Source organism: Ascidiella aspersa, chromosome 1, assembly GCF_963924565.1.
Source record: "Ascidiella aspersa chromosome 1, kaAscAspe10.2, whole genome shotgun sequence".
Taxonomy (NCBI): domain Eukaryota; kingdom Metazoa; phylum Chordata; class Ascidiacea; order Phlebobranchia; family Ascidiidae; genus Ascidiella; species Ascidiella aspersa.
The window spans coordinates 1,544,355-1,563,785 of record NC_139447.1 but is presented as its reverse complement, the minus strand read 5'-3'; the positions used below and the strand labels follow the sequence as shown (position 1 = coordinate 1,563,785).

At 36.3% G+C, this 19,431-nt stretch overlaps 2 protein-coding genes across 2 annotated transcripts; one reads left to right on the top strand and one right to left on the bottom strand.

The window, feature by feature from the left end:
• The first annotated feature begins 458 nt into the window (after window positions 1–458).
• On the top strand, window positions 459–1,448 carry LOC146166471 (inosine-uridine preferring nucleoside hydrolase-like). Its single transcript, XM_083383340.1, has one exon. The coding sequence runs from the start codon at window positions 459–461 to the stop codon at window positions 1,446–1,448; it is 990 nt and encodes a 329-aa protein (XP_083239466.1).
• Window positions 1,449–5,829: 4,381 nt separating this feature from the next.
• Window positions 5,830–7,501, bottom strand: LOC146166470 (uncharacterized). Its single transcript, XM_083383330.1, has one exon. It carries the CDS (start codon window positions 7,499–7,501, stop codon window positions 6,248–6,250), a length of 1,254 nt encoding a protein of 417 aa, XP_083239456.1. The 3' UTR covers window positions 5,830–6,247.
• Window positions 7,502–19,431: the final 11,930 nt, after the last annotated feature.

Here is a 19,431-nt window from a genome sequence, read left to right as displayed (position 1 = left end):
TGTGAATATGGTCAACTAATCTTACTTACTTTAAGCCTTATACACTTCAGCATATCCAACAGTGTTGTAGCATAATGACTAACAGGTTAGTGTCTTTGACTGATAAAAATGGCTTGGGTTGACTTAAAATTAAATGTGGTGGTAACATTGAGATGTGCACTTTTTGTGACTTTGTATCAGTTATAAAGACTTTAAGAAAGACCTTGGCTTGACTGGCTATTTTGAAAATCACTAGATTTAAAGTATTTCAAACTTTCACAGCACTTCTACTTACCAACAAAAAGGATACTTTATTTAAAGAGATAATCTAAAAAGAATTTTGAATTGGTTTGGTTCAGGCTGTTTTCAGTGATTTTTTTATACGAAATTTGTAATAATAATGAATTACTAGCTGTCAGTTAAATTTTTGGTTGTCCTAAATATACAATTTCTGTATTTAGGTAGAAGTAAAAGCAGCAATGACTGATTATATAATACTGGACTGTGACACTGGCACAGATGATGCAATTGCATTGATGATGCTTCTCAGCAATCAGAGCAATGCAAAAGTGGTTGCTATCACTTGTGTTGGTGGAAATACTAGGCTTGAAAACGTGGTAATGAATAACCTGAGGATTTTAAAGCTGTTTAACATGCTTGAGAAGGTACCAGTGTTCAAAGGCTGCCCAGGCCCTCTGGTGTCAGTTACTAGACCCAAGACATGCGAAGCTGTGCATGGAAGCGACGGATTAAGTGGAAGTAGTCATGTCTACCCGCCTTCGTCTCCCGATTTGTTGAAAGTAGTCAAAGAGGAGCATGCTGCCAATGCAATTGTGAGGCTATCAAAGGAATATTCTGGGAAGCTTAAGATTGTTGCTACTGCACCTTTAACAAATCTTGCTTTAGCTGTGAGCCTTGACCATGAATTACCATCTCGACTTAAAAGTGTTTTTATCATGGGTGGAACTAAAACTGCTGCTGGAAATGCAACCACTTGTGCAGAGTTTAACTTCTACCAAGATCCAGAATCAATGTGGATCACCCTTAATGCCTACCCTCCGCTTTGTAAGGTTCACCTTATAGATTTTGAGCTTACAGTAGCGCATGGGACTCCATGGGAATGGTATGACAAGTGGCTTGTAGATAATGATAATGTTAAGCATGTCTTTGCCAAAGCTGTGCTTGATTCTCGTGTCAAACTAAGGACTGGTGATAATTTCTATGTTGAATATGGTCAAGCTTTAGTGATTTGCGATGCTTATGCAATGGCAATAGCATTGGAAGAAACAGTGGGATTGAAACCGTTCAACGTGAAGGTGGTTGTTGAACTAGCAGGCCACCACTCCAGAGGAATGATAGTACTTGACCATCGCAACAGATCTCCTGATATCAGTTTGGGGCCAATTCGCATGTATGGCTCCATTGCCACCGATAAGTATCATGCAATGCTGAACAAAGCAGTAAATTGATGTCAATGTTATGTATATTATTTACCTACAGAATCTGCTTTATTATTTTAATATTATTTTAAAATGTTTTCTTGATGTTTATGTAATTTCCATAGTGTTTAGGGTGTTCCTATATGATATACTTAGAATATGTATATATTAATGTTTGTAGAATCCAAAATGCTTTAGTCATTTTCATTGTAATACCACTTGCTTTCTTGTAGTACCTCAATTGTAAATCTACTAAATTTTTAATAATTCATTGAACTGATGGCCGGTTCTTCTTTCATATAATCTTCCAGATGATGTAGGGTAACTTAAAAAAGAACAGTTTACTTGGCAAAGTCACTGCATTTCATGTGTTTTCACCAAACCTTGTTCATAATTGGTCGTAGCTCAAGGATTTACTAAACCATTATCCATGAAAAGGTAAGTCATTTTAAACAAAGCTATAAAATATGCCTTTAATCACAGCATTGCCAATATTAAAGGTTGTAGACTTGTAGTGTGTAAAACTTACAATATGTTAATCAGGTGGCACTGTAAAAAGACAAATTGTAGTAAAATCTCGACAAGCTTTTGCATAACTTCACTTCATCAGGTCAAAGTAAAAGATTTTTTCTACTAATTAGATTTCCATTAATATATAACCTAGTCCCAAAATATAGGCTTAATCTTTTGTGTATAGTATCTTTATTTTGAAAACATGTTATCTCATGTGACTTTAGTTTAATATTTACAATCAAGCATCCCCATTTACACAGGATGTGAATAAAAACATGCAGCACAATTGTTAATCAAACAGAATTGCCAACCAACTGGGATATTTTTGCAGAAACAGATTTGGATTTTAATATTTGCTCAAATTAATTGATAGGATGTTTTTTGGTTGTTGTACTATATAGGTTTGCTACCTGTAAGCTAAATATATTTTCACATTTTAACAAATGAATTTATTTACAAACAATAAATATTTTCTCATATAGCTGAATAAGCTGTGCTGTTAAAAATATTTTTATAAGTGATTTTATATTTATTTTATGAGTTTATATGTGTCATAACATTTAACTTGAAAACTCCATGTAAGTTTCTGCCCCTCAAATTACAATATGATTGGTTGCTTTTTTCACTTTTTTAGAATCAAGCTACTCAGTTGTGGATGAAAAAAATATAGTTTTGTTTAAAAATGGATTTATTGGTAAACAATGTTTTTTCATTACAAAAGCTATGTTGATAAACTTGTTCGATTTTATGTGTATTTTCTGAGTCTAGTATATTATTTAAATTGAAATTTTCATGTAAGTTTTGTCCCTCAAATTTATGATATTACTTTTTAGTTTAGTTCTTTATACACGAAGATTGCTGTGAGGAAACCTGGACGATTTTAAAAGTGCCATAGAACAATGGGAAAGTCTCTACATGACAAGACAACAGAAGTTAGTATCTCTGCCTGTATAAAACGTATTTATCTAGCCATTGGTAAACAAAATCTGTGTCTCTAATGTCCGGTAATAAATGTAATACATTTAAGAGTTGTTGACCAAATTGGCATCAAACTCTGTGTTATAGATTAATAATAAATTAACTCTAAGCAAGGCCTGCCTTTCTAGACTGTCTTGGAAGGTTTTTGAGTTTATTAGGGGCATCTGGGCTGATGTTTGTTTTTGCTAGCACAGGAACTCTCGATAAGGAATAACTGACTCCCAACTGCATTATCACTTGCACATTGCAGTGTATAAAATAGCTATACACCATGTTAAGCACCCATTTGACTGTTAAATCATCCTCTAAAAACTGTTTTCTATATCCCTAAAACGATCGTTTTCCAAAAAAAAAAAATATACTTACATACCCAGCAGATTTCTACAAAAAATAGTTTTTTAGGAGTTTTAATGGATACATTTAAAAACTAAGTTTTCTAGTCTGACCTTGTAGCTCTAACTTATACAAACTTACGCTTCTGACCTCAACGGACAACACTTTAAAAAGGCGAGTGCAGAATAGGCCTGTTGAAAACATAAACAATACACCAACATTTTGTTCTGGTGTTTGTTTGCGAGCTTGTTTTTACCTAACCGTGCTTCACTGTTAAGATACTTGTTTATCGTGAAATTACATCAACTACCTATCAAATATGCTATTACCGTTTATATTGATATGTTATATCTGCTTATATTTTAGTTAGGGCGCCGTAAACCGGGTACAGACCATGAAATTATAAAATGCAACAGTTTTCCGAAAAACTACAAAACTAAGTTTTTGCGGCACACCTAGAGGCCATAGTTTTTTCGGACTTGCTCACATTATGAACTCAATAGTAATAATCCCTTTATTGTTAGTAAACATGTTTAATTGGCGAGGTACGTTGTGCGTTATATACTTACAAAAACATTTCAAAATAGCCGACATTTTAAAATGCACATAACCTGAGAATTAATTCGCGCAAAGGTTTAAAAAAAAAGTCTGACTCCGGCCAAAAAAATACACCCGAGCCCGACTCCTGAGTCCCAAGTCCGACTCCGGCCAAATGTAAGATTTTGTGGAGTCCCGAGTCCCGCTCTGACTCTACAGCCTGTATTTTACCAATTTACGCAACTAAATTAAGGTGGATTTTAAGCAGTCCACTCATATTGGTGTCATAATTGATCCACCCGTATTACATGGTTTAAAAATATTTCACCATTTCCTATTACACTTTTGCAACTTATTTTGCCGCCCTAACAGTTTTAAAATTTGATACTGCGCATTCGCATGTCGGACTCGGGACTCGGGTAGTTTTACTCGGTCTTACTCGAGTTCCGAGTCCCAAGTCCGACTCCGGCAAAACAAACTGACTCCGTCGAGTCCCGACTCCGACTCCGCAGCCCTGCCTTGCATAGGACCAAAGCGTATGTGGATAACAACGTTAAACGCGAAATCGCAATGGTCTACTCTTGCTTCAATGGTAGCACACGAACAAATCATTTGCTACTAGGAAAAGATTTCTATTCTCAGAGGTGCGTTAGCGGAAAGCATGTAAATTGGTAGGTTAACAGAGCGTCTAAACTTAAATAATTATTTTCTCGCAGGAGTTCCAATTTAATTTTAATTGGTCCCTTTTTACACAAAGTTTTAGGTTTGTATCGGTTATATATTTGCCTGTTAAGAGCTTAAGCTCTGTGTTTTCACTGTTCTACTGATTATTAGGTTTAGCATGGTAACTCCTATATTATCGGCAACATTTCATTTGCTTCGTAGAGACGTAAACTTCAGTGTAAAAACTCTTAAACAAATTTAACAATCGTTTTTTTATGAATAAGCGCAATGCTGCCTTTTGTAAGTACAAAACAAACTAGCACCTCTGTATGGTCGAGCGACGATCCAAGGGTATAAACCAGGGGCGGGCAACATGCGGCCCGGGAACCGGGTCCGGCCCGCGGCCACATTCTGCCACAAATAATAGTGATTGCTAGTTATTCTTTAGTTCTTTGTTTTCTTTTTGTTTTTAGATTATTTGTTTTGTGTTAACATTATACTTAGAATTTACAATAAATATTTTCCCATGGATTTGCTAAGAAACGTAAGTTTGACGAAGAGTGTCGCGAATTTAACAAGGATTGGATGCAAAAATACTTTTTCGCTCAAGTCGGCAATAATCAGAATTTTCTTTCGAATGAGAAAATCTGCCTGAATCCGAATGGTGAAAAGAAACGATTCTGGTTGCACATCAATGATAAAGAATGTTTGCATGTTATAAGATAAATATATTTCGCTTCTAAATACTTGATTAGTATTGACACTTTTAGTAGCGAAATATTGTTATCTTATAGCATTCCAAATATACTGATTTTTGGTTTACCAAGTTCTGTACTTAGTTTATTTTTTACGTCGGGAAGAAAGTAGTATGTTTGATGTGCAATAAAAGTGTTGCCGTGTTTAAATAGTACAACTTTAGCCGCAATTATGCGCCAATACATGCAAGCTTTAGCAGTACCTAATCCGGCCCGCCAAGTACTTTATTTTCTCATATCTGGCCCACCGACCGGAGAAGTTGCCCGCCCCTGGTCTAAACGCTTCATTGTATTATTTTATTTGTGTTCGCAATAAAGTCCATAGTTGTCCTTTATCCCCAGGTGCCTCTCGTTTAAACGATGCAACATGCACACATATGTGTGTTAACAACTGTGATCTAGCCCTTCTGAAGCTGCTTTCAAAAGCAGCTTCACTCGATATTAGGTTATCGATTAATATATATATATATATATATATATATATATGTTAACCTTTGCGTATTTAATTATGCTAGATATTACTGCTGGTAATTTATGTCTGTCATTTTAAAACCTGAAATTATCCTAATATGGAATAGCTCAAGGCGATGGCGGGTGTTTATTACAATTGCAACCAATCGAAATAACGCGCTAGAAATGGTGAATGAAAAGCACGCGAAAAATAAGAAAAAGGCACTCAATAAATCCAGCTCGGTGTAGTTAAGCTATAAAATCATAGTGTTTGTCCGATTCTATATGACTGAAATTTGCAACTTAAAGCCAGATATGCCTATTGAGTTGTCAGTCCGAAATACTCACCAGCTTTTAGCAATACTAAAAACATTACAACAAAATTTGGTGTTTTGCTAACACTTAAAAATCACAACATATTTTGAAATGCAATCCTAAAACGCGAAAGGTTTCAGGAAACAAACAATATACATAAAAACCTCGTTTCACCTCTTTGCACTTTTTGACGTTTAATGCTGTGGGTTCTTTTATGACAGAGTTAGACTAATATTGTAAGCAAAGAGTTAGACTAATATTGTAAGCAAAACATTTATTGCAAACTTAACTTTTGTTAGGTTTTTCTTTATTGTGAATTCTTTCATGAATTCGAAGAGTTCCCGGTTGAGTAAAACATTTTCTACAAACTTTACATTGGTGAGGTTTTTCTCCAATGTGAATTCTTTCATGACCTTTAAGATGTCCAGCCTGATTAAAAGATTTTTCACAAAATTGGCATTTGTAAGGTTTTTGTCCAGTATGAGTCCTTTCATGAATTTTACTGTAACTCATATGTCTAAAACATTTTCCACAAACTTTGCATTTGAACGGTTTGTTTTCAGTGTGAATTCTTTCATGAATTCGAAGAGTGCCTGGTTGAGTAAAACATTTTCCACAAACTTTGCATTTGAACGTTTTTTCTCCAGTGTGAGTTCTCTCATGGCGTTTAAGTTGTCCCGTCTGACAAAAACACTTTTCACAAACTTTACATTTATAAGGCTTTTCACCAGTGTGAGTTCTTTCATGAACTTTAAGACTGTCGGCGCGAATAAAACATTTCCCACAAAATTGGCATTTGTGAGGTTTTTTCCCAGTGTGAATCTTTTTGTGAGTTTTAAGACTTGCCAAAAAGGAGAACCTACTTGCACAAACTTTACATTCGTAAGGTTTTTCTTTATTGTGAGTGCTAGTATGACTCCTTAAATGTTCTGCTCGGCTGAAACATTTTCCACAGATTTTACATTTGTAAGGTTTTTCTCCGGTGTGAATTTGTTGATGTTCTTTGAGTTGTGAACCAAGCAGGAAGCTTTTTTCACAATCTTTACATTGAAAACGTCTTTCACAAGTGTGGGTTAATTTATGTTGTTTAAGATGTCCGGCTATGCTAAACCGTTTTCCACATTCTTCGCATTTATACTGGTTTTCTCCGGTGTGAATTCTTGTGTGAACGGTTAGGTCTGTACTTCTACCAAACAATTTACCACAGAACTTGCTTTTTTGTTTCTTAAAGTGACAATCGGACAAGTGCCTTTTCAGCAGCTGGCGACTTTTGAAACACTTTTCACAAATGCGACATCGAAACTCCGTATTATTGTTGTTTTGGGGATTGCGTTGTTCTCTTCTTCTTGTAAGGTACTTGCTTTTGTACGTGTTCTGTATGTTTGTTAGATCCAAGTCACTTTGTCCTTCACAATCTGACACAGGTTGATGTTCTTGTGATGACCAATCTGTCATCGTGGCAACAGAATCGTCAGAAAATCCATTATCGCACTGTGTTTTCCGCTCTGATTTTTTAAGGTTAATTTGAGATTTAGACATTATAGATTCCTAAAAATAACAAAGGTTTATCTAAGTATGAAATAAAAATCGTTCCTATCGCCCGCAGCATTACGTACCGTATTTTACGGGCCATCAGGTGCACGATAAATTTATCCAAATCGCCCAGGCGTCCGCAACACGCTGAGGCCTCCACAAAAAGCCGACCAAGACTTCAGCCGCGTGGTAAACCGCTCCGCTCTTTCTCCTACACCTCCCACTTTTTCTCCGCGCTCCTCTTTTTCGTCTATCGGTACTGGTTTTAAGTGTAGGCAATAAAGCACTTCTGTACTTGATCCATTCATTAGGCGCATTGGCTTATAAGGCGCACGATCAATTTATGAGTAAAAAAAAGGATTTAAATTGCGCCTTATGGTCCGTAAAATACGGTAAACTAAAACTAAATAATATGTCAGTTCTCTCTTATCACAGTCTCGCGATAAACAACAGTTCTGTCAATTTAAAAATCTCTAGCTTTTTTTTTCCTGAAACGAATTATCTTATCAAACAGAATGTTAGGTACTTTTTTGATCACAACTTCAATACATAGGCCATTGTGGGTTGATTTTTGACATTATGAACTAATGAGAAAATTTAATGAAAGAAAAATCCAATGTATTTCATCCGGCCCGCCGCCTCTTTGACAAACTAGACACGAGTCCATTTCAAATACCTATTTTTTTGCACTTCGCGCGAATGTTTTTTTAATTTTCGCGCTTTCACTGATTGATTTTTTTTCCGGTTTGTTTGCGTTATGATATTGTCTTTTGAACTAGATCAGCGCTTCTTTACTGTTGCGCCTTGAAAGGTTTCCAAGTGCGTCGCGGGCAAACGATAAGCGTATTCAAACATATTGGACATATATTTTTTATCATTTTTTTAGGTTTTCATAAAAACTTGCAAGAAATTTAGAAGAAATGCTGATATACCAAAAAAAAAATTGCGCTGCCTAGCTTAAAAAGGTTAACAAACACTGACTAAAATAACTATTAATGTTATCGCGTTTCCTCAAATTAGTTCTATTACACTTTTCATTCGCTTTTATTTAGCCCTCTATAGATTTTATTTGACTGCTTTTTTTGTCTGCTGTAAAACATGGTAAGAGGTATACATGAGCTGACAGCTTACACATTTGTAGAGAAACAGCGCATGTCTGTTTGTGGTTGTAATTACAGTGTGTTCGCCTGGTAAAGTGTTTAATAATTCATCTCAATACTCTTTTCCTTTCCTGGCCGTTCTGGCAAATCCAGCCGGCATTTTGACTTAGCTAAACCCCAACTCAGTCGCTCATAGTGTCACACTGCTGCTGGATTAAAAAATACAGTCAACAATTGCTTGCCTTTCTTGTTACTGCGCTGTTAGCTATTTTATTAAGAGCGAGCTATGTTGAATTATTTGAATGTACCATAAATTTGTAAGCGACCTGACAGTATGCTCTTTGAAATGCAATGACAGTTTGTTTAGTGGAGTTGAGATAGCACGGTGGTCATGTCTCACCTGATGAAATATACACATTAAATTGCTGTTAAAACGCAGCACAACAACCAACAAATCTCGCGTTGCTGCAACTATACTTGGCTGTAAACAAATCTAAGTGTAAATACTTACACGCCACAATGTAAGCCAAATCAATTCTAAACTGCTCGCAACATTCTGAGGCTGTATTTACTCACTCAGTCTTGTGCTAACGTTAATAGAGCGCGAAACTTTAGAAGGGAAAAAGTTTTGCTGCGGGCACAACAGGCTATAGCAAGAGCCAGTAAATATACTTAATCGATGGGATAAAAACGATTAAAATGCATCTTATATTTCATGGTTGAACTACATTACACGCAACCGCATATTAAGTGCACAAGTCCTTCAAAACTTGTCTCTTGATTAAAACACCGCTCACGCACGTGGCAGCTTCAAAACTTTTTCTCTCCAAAGTTTTACGCTCGATTAACTTTACGCTCGACTGCACACGACGGCAGGAAAGACTAAGTAAAGTGTATGCGCTATGAAACGAATTTTGCCAAATGTTGTGTTGCGTTTGAAGAGTAATTTAATGTGTGAGCTGTCAGCCCATGTATACGTATTTTGGAAACTAATGCCGTTCTTGGAAAAAGGTCTACGACTACAATTAGATTGTAGTGGGTTTAGGGCGATGGCTAATGTTTACAGCAGTGGCTCCCAAACTTAAAAAAAGTTTGCCTGGTTAACCCGTTGCAATTATTTGGTATTTTGCGGCCCTATAAAAATTTAAGGGTCGGTTGACCCATGTTTCTTGTAGCACACTAGTCCTGTCACGATTTTTTCTAATGTAAAAACTTTCTAACTAATGCGAACCATTCACTGATAGCAGGTAGTACAGCATAATAGATGCTTTGTGTTGTCACAAGAGACACCATAAAACACGCTATATAATCGAATAATAAAGAATAACTGAAGACAATAATGATGAGATATAATGTTTAAAACATAGACTAATGTTTAAAAACATTATTGCGGACCCTATGAAACTGCTGCACGGACCACAGTTAGGGAACCGCTGGTTTAAAGTGTTAAGAAGTTAATGCGACCACTATAAGGTCCCCGAGACCAGTGGCGTAGCCAGCCTTTTGTTGTTTAGCTTTGGCCATTGTATGAACTGCGTATCGAACACAAATACCAATGCTAGCAAACCGTTTCGAGCAGCAACTGACTGAGTTTTAGTGCAATACTTAAAAACCATTCATTAAGCAAAAAAAAAGTAGTAAAACTACATTATTAAGTATAGCAAATGTCGTTTGTGATGTAACAGTGCGTGACAATTGAAGGTGTGACATGCCGGTGATCAACTGTTGTGATACTGCTCATTAAAGCTTCAAAACTAATTATTATTAGGAGTACAATATTTATAATTTTTTTGGGGGGGCATGTCCCTGTGCACCTCCCCCTGGCTACACCTATGCCTGCGGCTCCTTATATCTGATTCCTATCAGCGGTTGCTACATTGGTCCAGCACTACTTTTACAGCCCAGCTTATTAAAACTCAAAAGCGTTCCCACTCGGTCTCCAGTCCAATTGGTTTCAGTACGTACGCCAGTAGTGAATATGCAGGTTATAACTTTATTTGTTTGGTCATAACTCTTTGTCGGATGCACAATAATACTAGCTTTAAAAGTGCGTCGCAAAAAAAAGTGATTCGCGAACTCAAAAAGGTTGGGAAGCACTGGACTAATGCCTAATAGTTGACTTTACTTAAGTTATTAGGCCATTTTTACAATTATGTTGGCTAAAAATTGTTGTTTTTAATAATTAGTTTTTAGTTTTCGTACGTAAGAAAATTTGTTATATTTTCTTTTTCTTATTTTTAGAAGACTTTTTATTCATAAGTAGACAATTTTTCCAATTTTAATAGTTTAAAGTTTTATTTTATGTAACTGACGTGACGTGAAGTTGACTACAATAAAACCTCTTTAAGGCAACCTTTTTTCATCATATTAGGAATGTATTGGTAGACACATACACAGTACAATATACCCTTTTATTTCCCCGGCTACATTACCAATTCAACAATTCCAACACACCCTTGTATTTTCAGGTTGTTTGGTGATAACACTCTATGGAGTTCTTGAACTTAGAAGGTTGGCGGTGGCGATGCGATCGGGCGTGTTTCAACGAGGCGCTCATAACTTGGGTCTTGACAGTTAATTTAAGTCATTTCAAAACTAATTGTTTACAACCCATGTTATAAAAATATTTTTTTTTGTCGCTGAGTGTATTTTTTTTTAATGTATTTTTTCACAGGCTAATTGCTGTTTTTTAAAAGTTGCTGTGTATTTGTAGAAATTATATTTCCGTTAAACTTTCGTTGAAACCCTTACATTCTTAAACAGAAACCGCGCTAGAGGAGAATTAAGGCGCGCGTCTTTTACTCGTCTGTTTATATATTAAGCTGCTACTCGTCTGGGCGTCCCAAAACAATCCGTTAAGCGTCGGGCCAAGTAACAACTGTAGAATAACAAACCACGTTATGCTTTATACAGTGATTTATTTACAATAACTCTAACAGAGCGACGAACTACAAAGGTAAAAAAATTCATATAAACTGAATAAATTTTCGCAAACTACATAAAGTGTAGCGCTGGTGTTTTTGCGCGAAAATTTCCATTCTCGCTCAGGAAGGGTATTTTTGCGATTGGTAAAAGTCTAATTATATTCGAGAAGGGAAAGTGTTTGTTAAAATGGTAAACGCGTTTGTTTTGATTTGAATGACAAAACTTTAGATTTAGAAGGAGATGTGACGTGTTAGGTTCACAATAAATATGTACATTGTTCTATATAGTGGCTTTAATCAAAAATTTGTGACGTTAATTACCCCCAGCACAGATTTATAGCTGCACAGAAGACCCGTAAAAATCATAAATTGAAATTTTCGTTATAAAAGTCATATATTGCTATATTTGTAGTCATATTGTAAAGCCGTTAAAATCGAATTTTTAAAAAGCTGGAGTCCACATGGTCACAAAGAAAATAATGTAAAAATGTTTATTAACCAAAATATATGTACATTGTTTCGTTCACTCTACTCAAACAAACAACGTAAGCGTTTCACAAACTACATAAAGAGTAAGTGATTGTAAACAACCCATTGATGACGCACAATAGAAGGGGGTTTCCCACCCGGGACCTCCCCTCCCGCTTGGGTTGAAATTAAAAAACAAGAAAGTCGTTACGTCAATTTGTCCCAAAACTATCGCCAGCCGAAACCAACTGGCGTCATTGATGATCTCAAACATTAAAAATGTTTTGCGCGGAAAGTTTAGTTTTATTCAGTTGTTCACTATTTTCTGTGAAATATATCTCAAGGTAAAAAAAAACGGTCTGGTAGCCGAAATAAAGCCACAGAAGTTAGTTTTTGAAGGGCTATTTAAATTTTGACCAAAACGGTCTGTTTTACCACAAATTGAAATATTTCGTGCCAATAAAATCACAGTACAAAGAGATAAAATGTACAAAAGAACAATTAGGTGATTTTGCGTGGAAAATGTGTTTTGAAAGCAACTATAAATTGGCTTTAAATAAAACATCTGCAACATTTCGCAAACTGGAATAAAAAAGTGAACTTTTAACAAAATAGCGGATTAAATATTAACGCAAAACGAGTTTGGCTTTAAACACGAACCACTGTAAAGATGCTTCGGTGGAACGCGAGCAACGTCAAAATTTTAAAATGCACAAAATAAAAAAAATACTGAAAATAAGTTCTCCCTGCCGTTATTTGATTTTCTCCGACATTTCGGCTTCCTATGCAGGATACTTTCATTTACCTCCAGTTAGTTATCGCATTTCTATCTCCTTATTTGTGTCGTTTTACTTTGGTTAAGCGTTGTGTTTTTCAAGGTTTGTAATGAGTGAACGAAGTAGATTAATAAACTTTTTTTTTTCAAGTCTATTTATATATCAAACTACAACCGATGTTGGTATTTAACATGGATGTTGCATTTGCATTAAACTGTAAAATTAATACGTTTTTAAAATATAACGAAAACCTTTACAATTTTAACAAAACAAAAAAAAATTATTTTAAAACGAACTGAACCTTTTAGTTGAAGATTGTAGGCATAAAAAGGTATAGAAAGTAAAATATAAAGCACTTTTTACATTTTCCAAGAGCGGAAAATTGAAAAAGGAAAAGATTAATACAGATACGTAGAAATATTAAGGTTTCGAGCGAGTGTTCTAACGAAAGCAAATTCATTAACTTGTAAATCCAAATTTTATGTAATATTGTGTAACATGCAGTGAATTTGTCACTTCGACACATTAATTATGTTTCTTTTGTACGTTTTAATAACTTTCGATTGTCGTTGAGCGCTTGAAAAGTCTGTGGCTTGATTCGCAGCTTCAATGGCAAGCTCGTAATATTTAATAGCTTCTTTACGAAGTGACATTCTGTGATATGTCACTCCGATGTTATTCAAGATGTAGCAATACAAATGATATTTGGCAACATCTTTGCCGTACGTTTTCTCCATCAGATCACGAGCTTTGAAATATGTCGATAAGCTAGAATCGTATTCTTTAAACAATTCATAATTATCCCAGATACGATTCAAACACCACGATTGTTGTTGAACTCGTTCTTTTGCTTCAATTTTGTGCATGTTTTGAACCGATTGTAGCAAGTCACGCATCTCTGGGATTACGTAATCGCATGTGATTGGTTTAACTTCAGCTTTGTTTTTAACTTACAAAGCTAACAATGATTGGTTAATGCAAGTCATACAGTTGTTTATTTCATTGGCAGCATTAAGTGAATTTTCACGCGAGAAATCGTTAAAAGTTGCGTCACAACGTGAAGTCATAATTCAATGTTATATATGATTGGTCTGATTTGGTGAACCCTTAAAGTTGTTGTGACGAACTCCTGCACCCTGTTTACTTAAAAGGTAAACTAAGTTTAAATGCGACGTGAAAAATCATTATGCATATCAATATCATCATATTAATTAAACCGAGCGGAGCTGTCGAAGTTTGCACACTGTCGGTGAGAATTCGATTTTGACTGCAGGCTTCTTGCAAGTAGTAAAGTACTATTGCATGTCATAAAACAGCATTCAAACAAACTTGAGAAAATAGCGAAGAGACTATATAAGACTGTTTTGTCATTAACAATGTCAAATATGAATGGTTCTTTAAAAGTTCGTGATGCGCTCTTGTATACCTTTTCGTACTGGTACACCCCATGAATATGTTGGTGCACCCTAGTGTGCACCGTGCACACCGGTTGGAGAGCACTGGTATATATGGCGCCTTTAAAGGTTGACATTTTTTTTACAAAAGTAGGCCAAGAAAACGAATGTATGCATGGCATTCCATCAATATAAGTTACGTGGTTAAAAACAGACCTTATAACTGTCTTGTGCTATACCAAAGTATTAAAATATTTATCATTCCACTTTTTTACAACAGATTTGGTTAAATGTATTTTTGTTTGTCATTTCTTTAAAACCATCTAAAAATAAAATAATGATACATTATGTAATTTTATTCCATTTCCAAAATGTCTTACTGAAAGGCTAATAAAAGGGAAAGTTTTTAGTTGAGTTACACTAGTAATTATGGACTACCTTGTGAAGGGTTCGTTTTGCCCCGTTCAGGGGTGTGTTTTTTCCCAACACTTTGCATCGCATCAAAACCTGATTTTTTTTAAAAACCTCTAAACTTAAAAAGTTTAACTGTCTCGTAGAATTAAACAGGCCCTAATCTAAAAATTATCTAGCAATAAAGTAAGTTCGCCTTTAGCCTGAGCTTTAGTAGTAAACACGTAATTTTACTGTATTATCCTTATACAAAATTTCTCTCTACCCTGGTTATAAATTTTGGCCACAAGACAAATAGTCACTGTTTAGCAAACAAATATTAACGCTGGAAAGTTTCGTTACCGAGAAAGGCGAGGGGTCCGTTTTGCCCCGCTTTCCCTTATATTAAAAAAACATACGTTTATTTGATTTAAAATTCAAGTCAGCACCCTGTCATCCGTGATCACAAAGAAAAGGTTTAATAAAACACGCGATCAATTTAATCGTTATTCTAGTTTATAGTGTAATTTGAATAGGACCGTTAAACTCTCGATATGATGTTCATATTACAAAAACGCAAGAATTAGTGCGCAGCCCAATAAAATGCATTTATAAATACTAAGTTCGTAAAACTTCTTTTGTTGATATTTCCAGATTATGTGCGATGCCTTTTGGTTAAAAAAATCAAAACGCAAACATGCTAGATGCGTGACCTATAGTTGAGCTTCGCCAAAGTGCAAAACATATTTTTTGTACTTGTAACCAGGGCTGCGGAGTCGGGGTCTGACTCGAGGAGTCGGTTTGTTTTGCCGGAGTCGGACTCGGGACTCAAGTAAGACCACGTAATACTACCCGATTTCCGAGTCTGACATGCGCATGCGCAGTACCGAATTTTAAAACTAAGATGGCCGCCAAATAGAAATTGTAAAGGTGAAATAGCATATGGTGAAATATTTTCCAACCTTGTATTGTGAGTAAATGAATTATACGACACCCCTATAAGTGGATTGCTGAATATCCACGTTATTTTAGTTGCGTAAATTGGCGGAATACAGGCTGTAGAGTCCGGGCCGGACTCGGGACTCGATAAAATCGCACATTTGACCGGAGTCGTTCTCAGGTTATTTTCAACCGACTTCGCAAAAAATATGGGAAACGGCCTCTTGTCCAGTTTGCCAAAGAGGTGGCAAGCCTTTTTTGCCAACCCCTGGTTTAGAAAGACCGATTAAACTGGATAAACTTCTCACCGTTTGATGCCAAGATCACACTCTACTTACTTACTGTTTTGTCAAGATACTGTTTTTAACTGTTCGTTTTTATCCATTTTCTTTTTTAAATTCATGCGTGTAAATAAAACATGCTGATTTTCTATGTAAGAACTATTAGACTATACACGTTAAAAGGAAGACCAATTTGTTAGGACAAACTTCGCAGACAGCGTGCCAGTATTTCGGGCGAGTGTTATTTCGTTCGGGCGAGTCTCTACCAATCGTCACTCGCCCGAACGAAATGCAGACGAGTGCAAATTTTAATTCAATGCCAACTCTGCGCCCCATTATAAATTACCTCATATTTGATTCCATTATTGGACGCCTCTTTCATTTCTCCATCTGCCTTTTTCCTTAGGCTTTCCAAATCACCCAGGCCTACTTTTGCGTTTTCAGGTTGAGCAAGAACGATTTCAGTGAAGGCAACTTGTGGATCGTTCTAATCCCTTCCATATTTGCGCAATGCAATATTAAATTGCTGCAATAGAATTCCATCTTTGTAGAATTGTCGAATTGTTTCGACGGTTTGTTGATTCTCAGCGATTAAAGTTATTTCCAGCAAACCAGCTCGAACTTTTTCGATGAAAGCTTCACCAAGTCCTTCAATCACACGAGTCAAGGCCCCAAGGAAAGCAGGGGTGTTGGCAAGTTTGTAAACAAGGTAGCCTGCTGAAGCAACAGGGACTACCCTAGGAGCCGCATCTGCAGCTGCTTCAACCACTCTCACTGCTGCATCTGCTCCAGCTCGAAATACGTCCACAGTTGTGTCTCCAACTGCTCCAACCACAGCAGGGGTGTTGTCAAGTCTTATATTGAACCTCTCCGCTCCTATTTCCAACTCTAGTCCGTTTCTGTTTCGTGCGTTATAACCAGGTTGATTAACCAAAGCCATAGTTTTCCAATCGTTTCTTTAAATTTCAACGAAAAGTCCAAAAATAAACCGACGATGAGTAAAGTATTTGTCAACTATGTAACATAATAAGAAGTTACGCGTGAAAAACAATCTTCTACTTTTTACCACTAATACCTATAAATACCGCATCAAGGACGGAACTAAGTACATTGAATATCTAGCGAAGGGCAGCAAGTTCCAGGCGAGACGCTTTTGTGCCAATAATGTCAGGTGTCTGGTGAAAGGCAGACTTGACGCCACGCTTACAACCAACCACAGTAAATGATATTCGACCCTGTCTGTGTACTTTATGTCCAACCAACAACGTTTTAACATTAGTTCCGCTGCAAGTAATGTGCAATTGTTTAAATTGTTTTTTGATGTGTTTGTTAGTTTTCCAAACCTACGAAAATCCCAACGGTAATTTTTGTTTGTCTTCTATAAAAAATTGATCCAATAATATTAAAACTACTATTTTATCCTATCGCGCCAGATTCGAATGCTTAGCCAACTTCAAAATGACTTTCCGAGCTGGTGGAAATCTAACTCGGGACTATATGAATCGACCTATTCCACATAAACGGTTTAGACGGCTAAACACCAGCGCCAATTAAGAGCAGGGCACATTATTTGGCAGTTATTGTCTATTGCTTCAAACACTCTCACTGCTGCATCTGCTCCAGCTCGAAATACGTCCACAGCTGTGTCTCCAACTGCTCCAACCACAGCAGGGGTGTTGTCAAGTCTTAACACGAACCTCTCCGCTTCTATTTCCAACTCCAGTCCGTTATCAACAGGTTGATTAACCAAAGCCATAATGTTTAAATACGATATAAGAAATCTAACAATATAAATTACCATCTGTTGTTGAATAGTTTAAGTAATGGATAAATAAAAGGCGCCCTAACACAAAAATTAACTTATTTGTGCAAATAATTTAGAATGAGACTGATTTAATTTTAAAAAAAGTCGAAACAAGCCTATACAGTCAAAAGCCAAACGAACTTGCTTTTTATTTGAAGGCGCTAAGGTATTACAGTTCATTCAGTTTGAATCCGGTTCATTTTTTTTAACGGAGTCGGAGGGATTATTTTTAACCGACGTTGCAGCTGGTTTACACTGACAACGTTCGAGGCTTGTGAAAAATATAAAATTGTTAAATTTGGAATGTTTTGAATCTTCCACGAAAAACTGGCCAAGGATGGATGTCGCTCAAACAAAGATGACAAAGTTTTAATTCTGTTCCATTATACCAGTGTTTCTCAACCGATGGGCCGCCGCCCAAAATTGGGTCGGGTTAGTTCTGAGCGAGACTTCGTATAAGTTTGTAAAAATTGTAGGAATCATTACGAAGAAATGGCTCATGTCAACAAATTAATTTTTTTTATGCCATTTGAATTTTTGTTCACTTACAAATGTTGAAGAATCCGTCGCCAAAGCTTCGTTGTTGTACTGACGCTTAATATTTGGTTGCCGCGAAAAAAGTTAGGAAACACTGCATTAAAAAATAAAATTCCAAACAACTTCACAGTAGAAGCATTCTTATTGGGGTGGTTGGTTGTCGAAGATTGTAGAAACACTTGTTAGGTTTGAGACTATTTTGTTTTTAAAGCAGTGGTTATCAAACTTTTTTGGCGCAAAAAAACACAAAAGCAAAAAGAGAGGACATTCGGGTGTTTACAGGGTCCTAGGATAGATAGATTTAAATTTGTTAAGTCATCTAGTCAGCTGCCCCCTGGCTGTGATTCCATTCGAGTTGAGCATTTTTTACAAGAAAACAAAGGTGATAAAAGATAAATAAAAAAAAATATTATTCGTAATTACATGACGAAAAAAACAAAATACAATATACTAAGGCGACACAAGATAAATAATGAAGAGAATTATTCTTCAGTGCATGACGTAAAAACCAAGCAAACTACATTTTATGTAGGAGTACTATTAAAATTTCCTAAGGGGGCAAGTTATCCTGAAAACAGGACTCATGATATCTGTGCATGTTACAAAAAACAAAGTCTATTATAATCACATAATTAAATAATACCTTATCGTTGTATTTTGTCTCGCCGTTGTGTCTTTTTCAATTCCTCGTTACGCAATGATATTCAGTGCCTTTTCTTCTTTCTCCCTCTCTCTCTCTCCCTCTCTCTCTCTCTCTCTCTCTCTCTCTCTCTCTCTCTCTCTCTCTCTCTCGTGGCCTTGCGTTTAAGGGGAACACACACTAAGACCTACAAAGCAACAATACCTAAACAAAAAAATATATGTAAAACCATGGTATTAACACCAACGACATAATAAAGTCAAATACGCAGCAAAAATCACGCCACATAGGAACTTGATCTTCTAAATAAGACACGAATCTGCCGGATTACGTTCTAATTTCATCGATTCAAGGCCTAAATGGCTAAAATAACGCCTCAAACTGTAGGAAGAGGGTATGGGACGATCGAGGGCCACCGGTCTGGCATCGTTCGTTTTGGTGTCGACGCATGGGCACCCGAGTTTGAATGGCGCCGTTAGGGCGCCGCTAGTTTGGTACCGGATTTGTGGCCCTGTTTGAGGTTATTGGGGGCTAATGGGTGGGGTTGGAAATTGGGTTACGGTTAAAATTATAAGGGGAGTTAGTTATGTACTTAGGGGTGGGGTTTGGGGTTAGTTAAAGTGTTGTTTAGGTCTTATTCCGACAGATTTAGGATTTATATCGATTTAAATGGCACTACGATT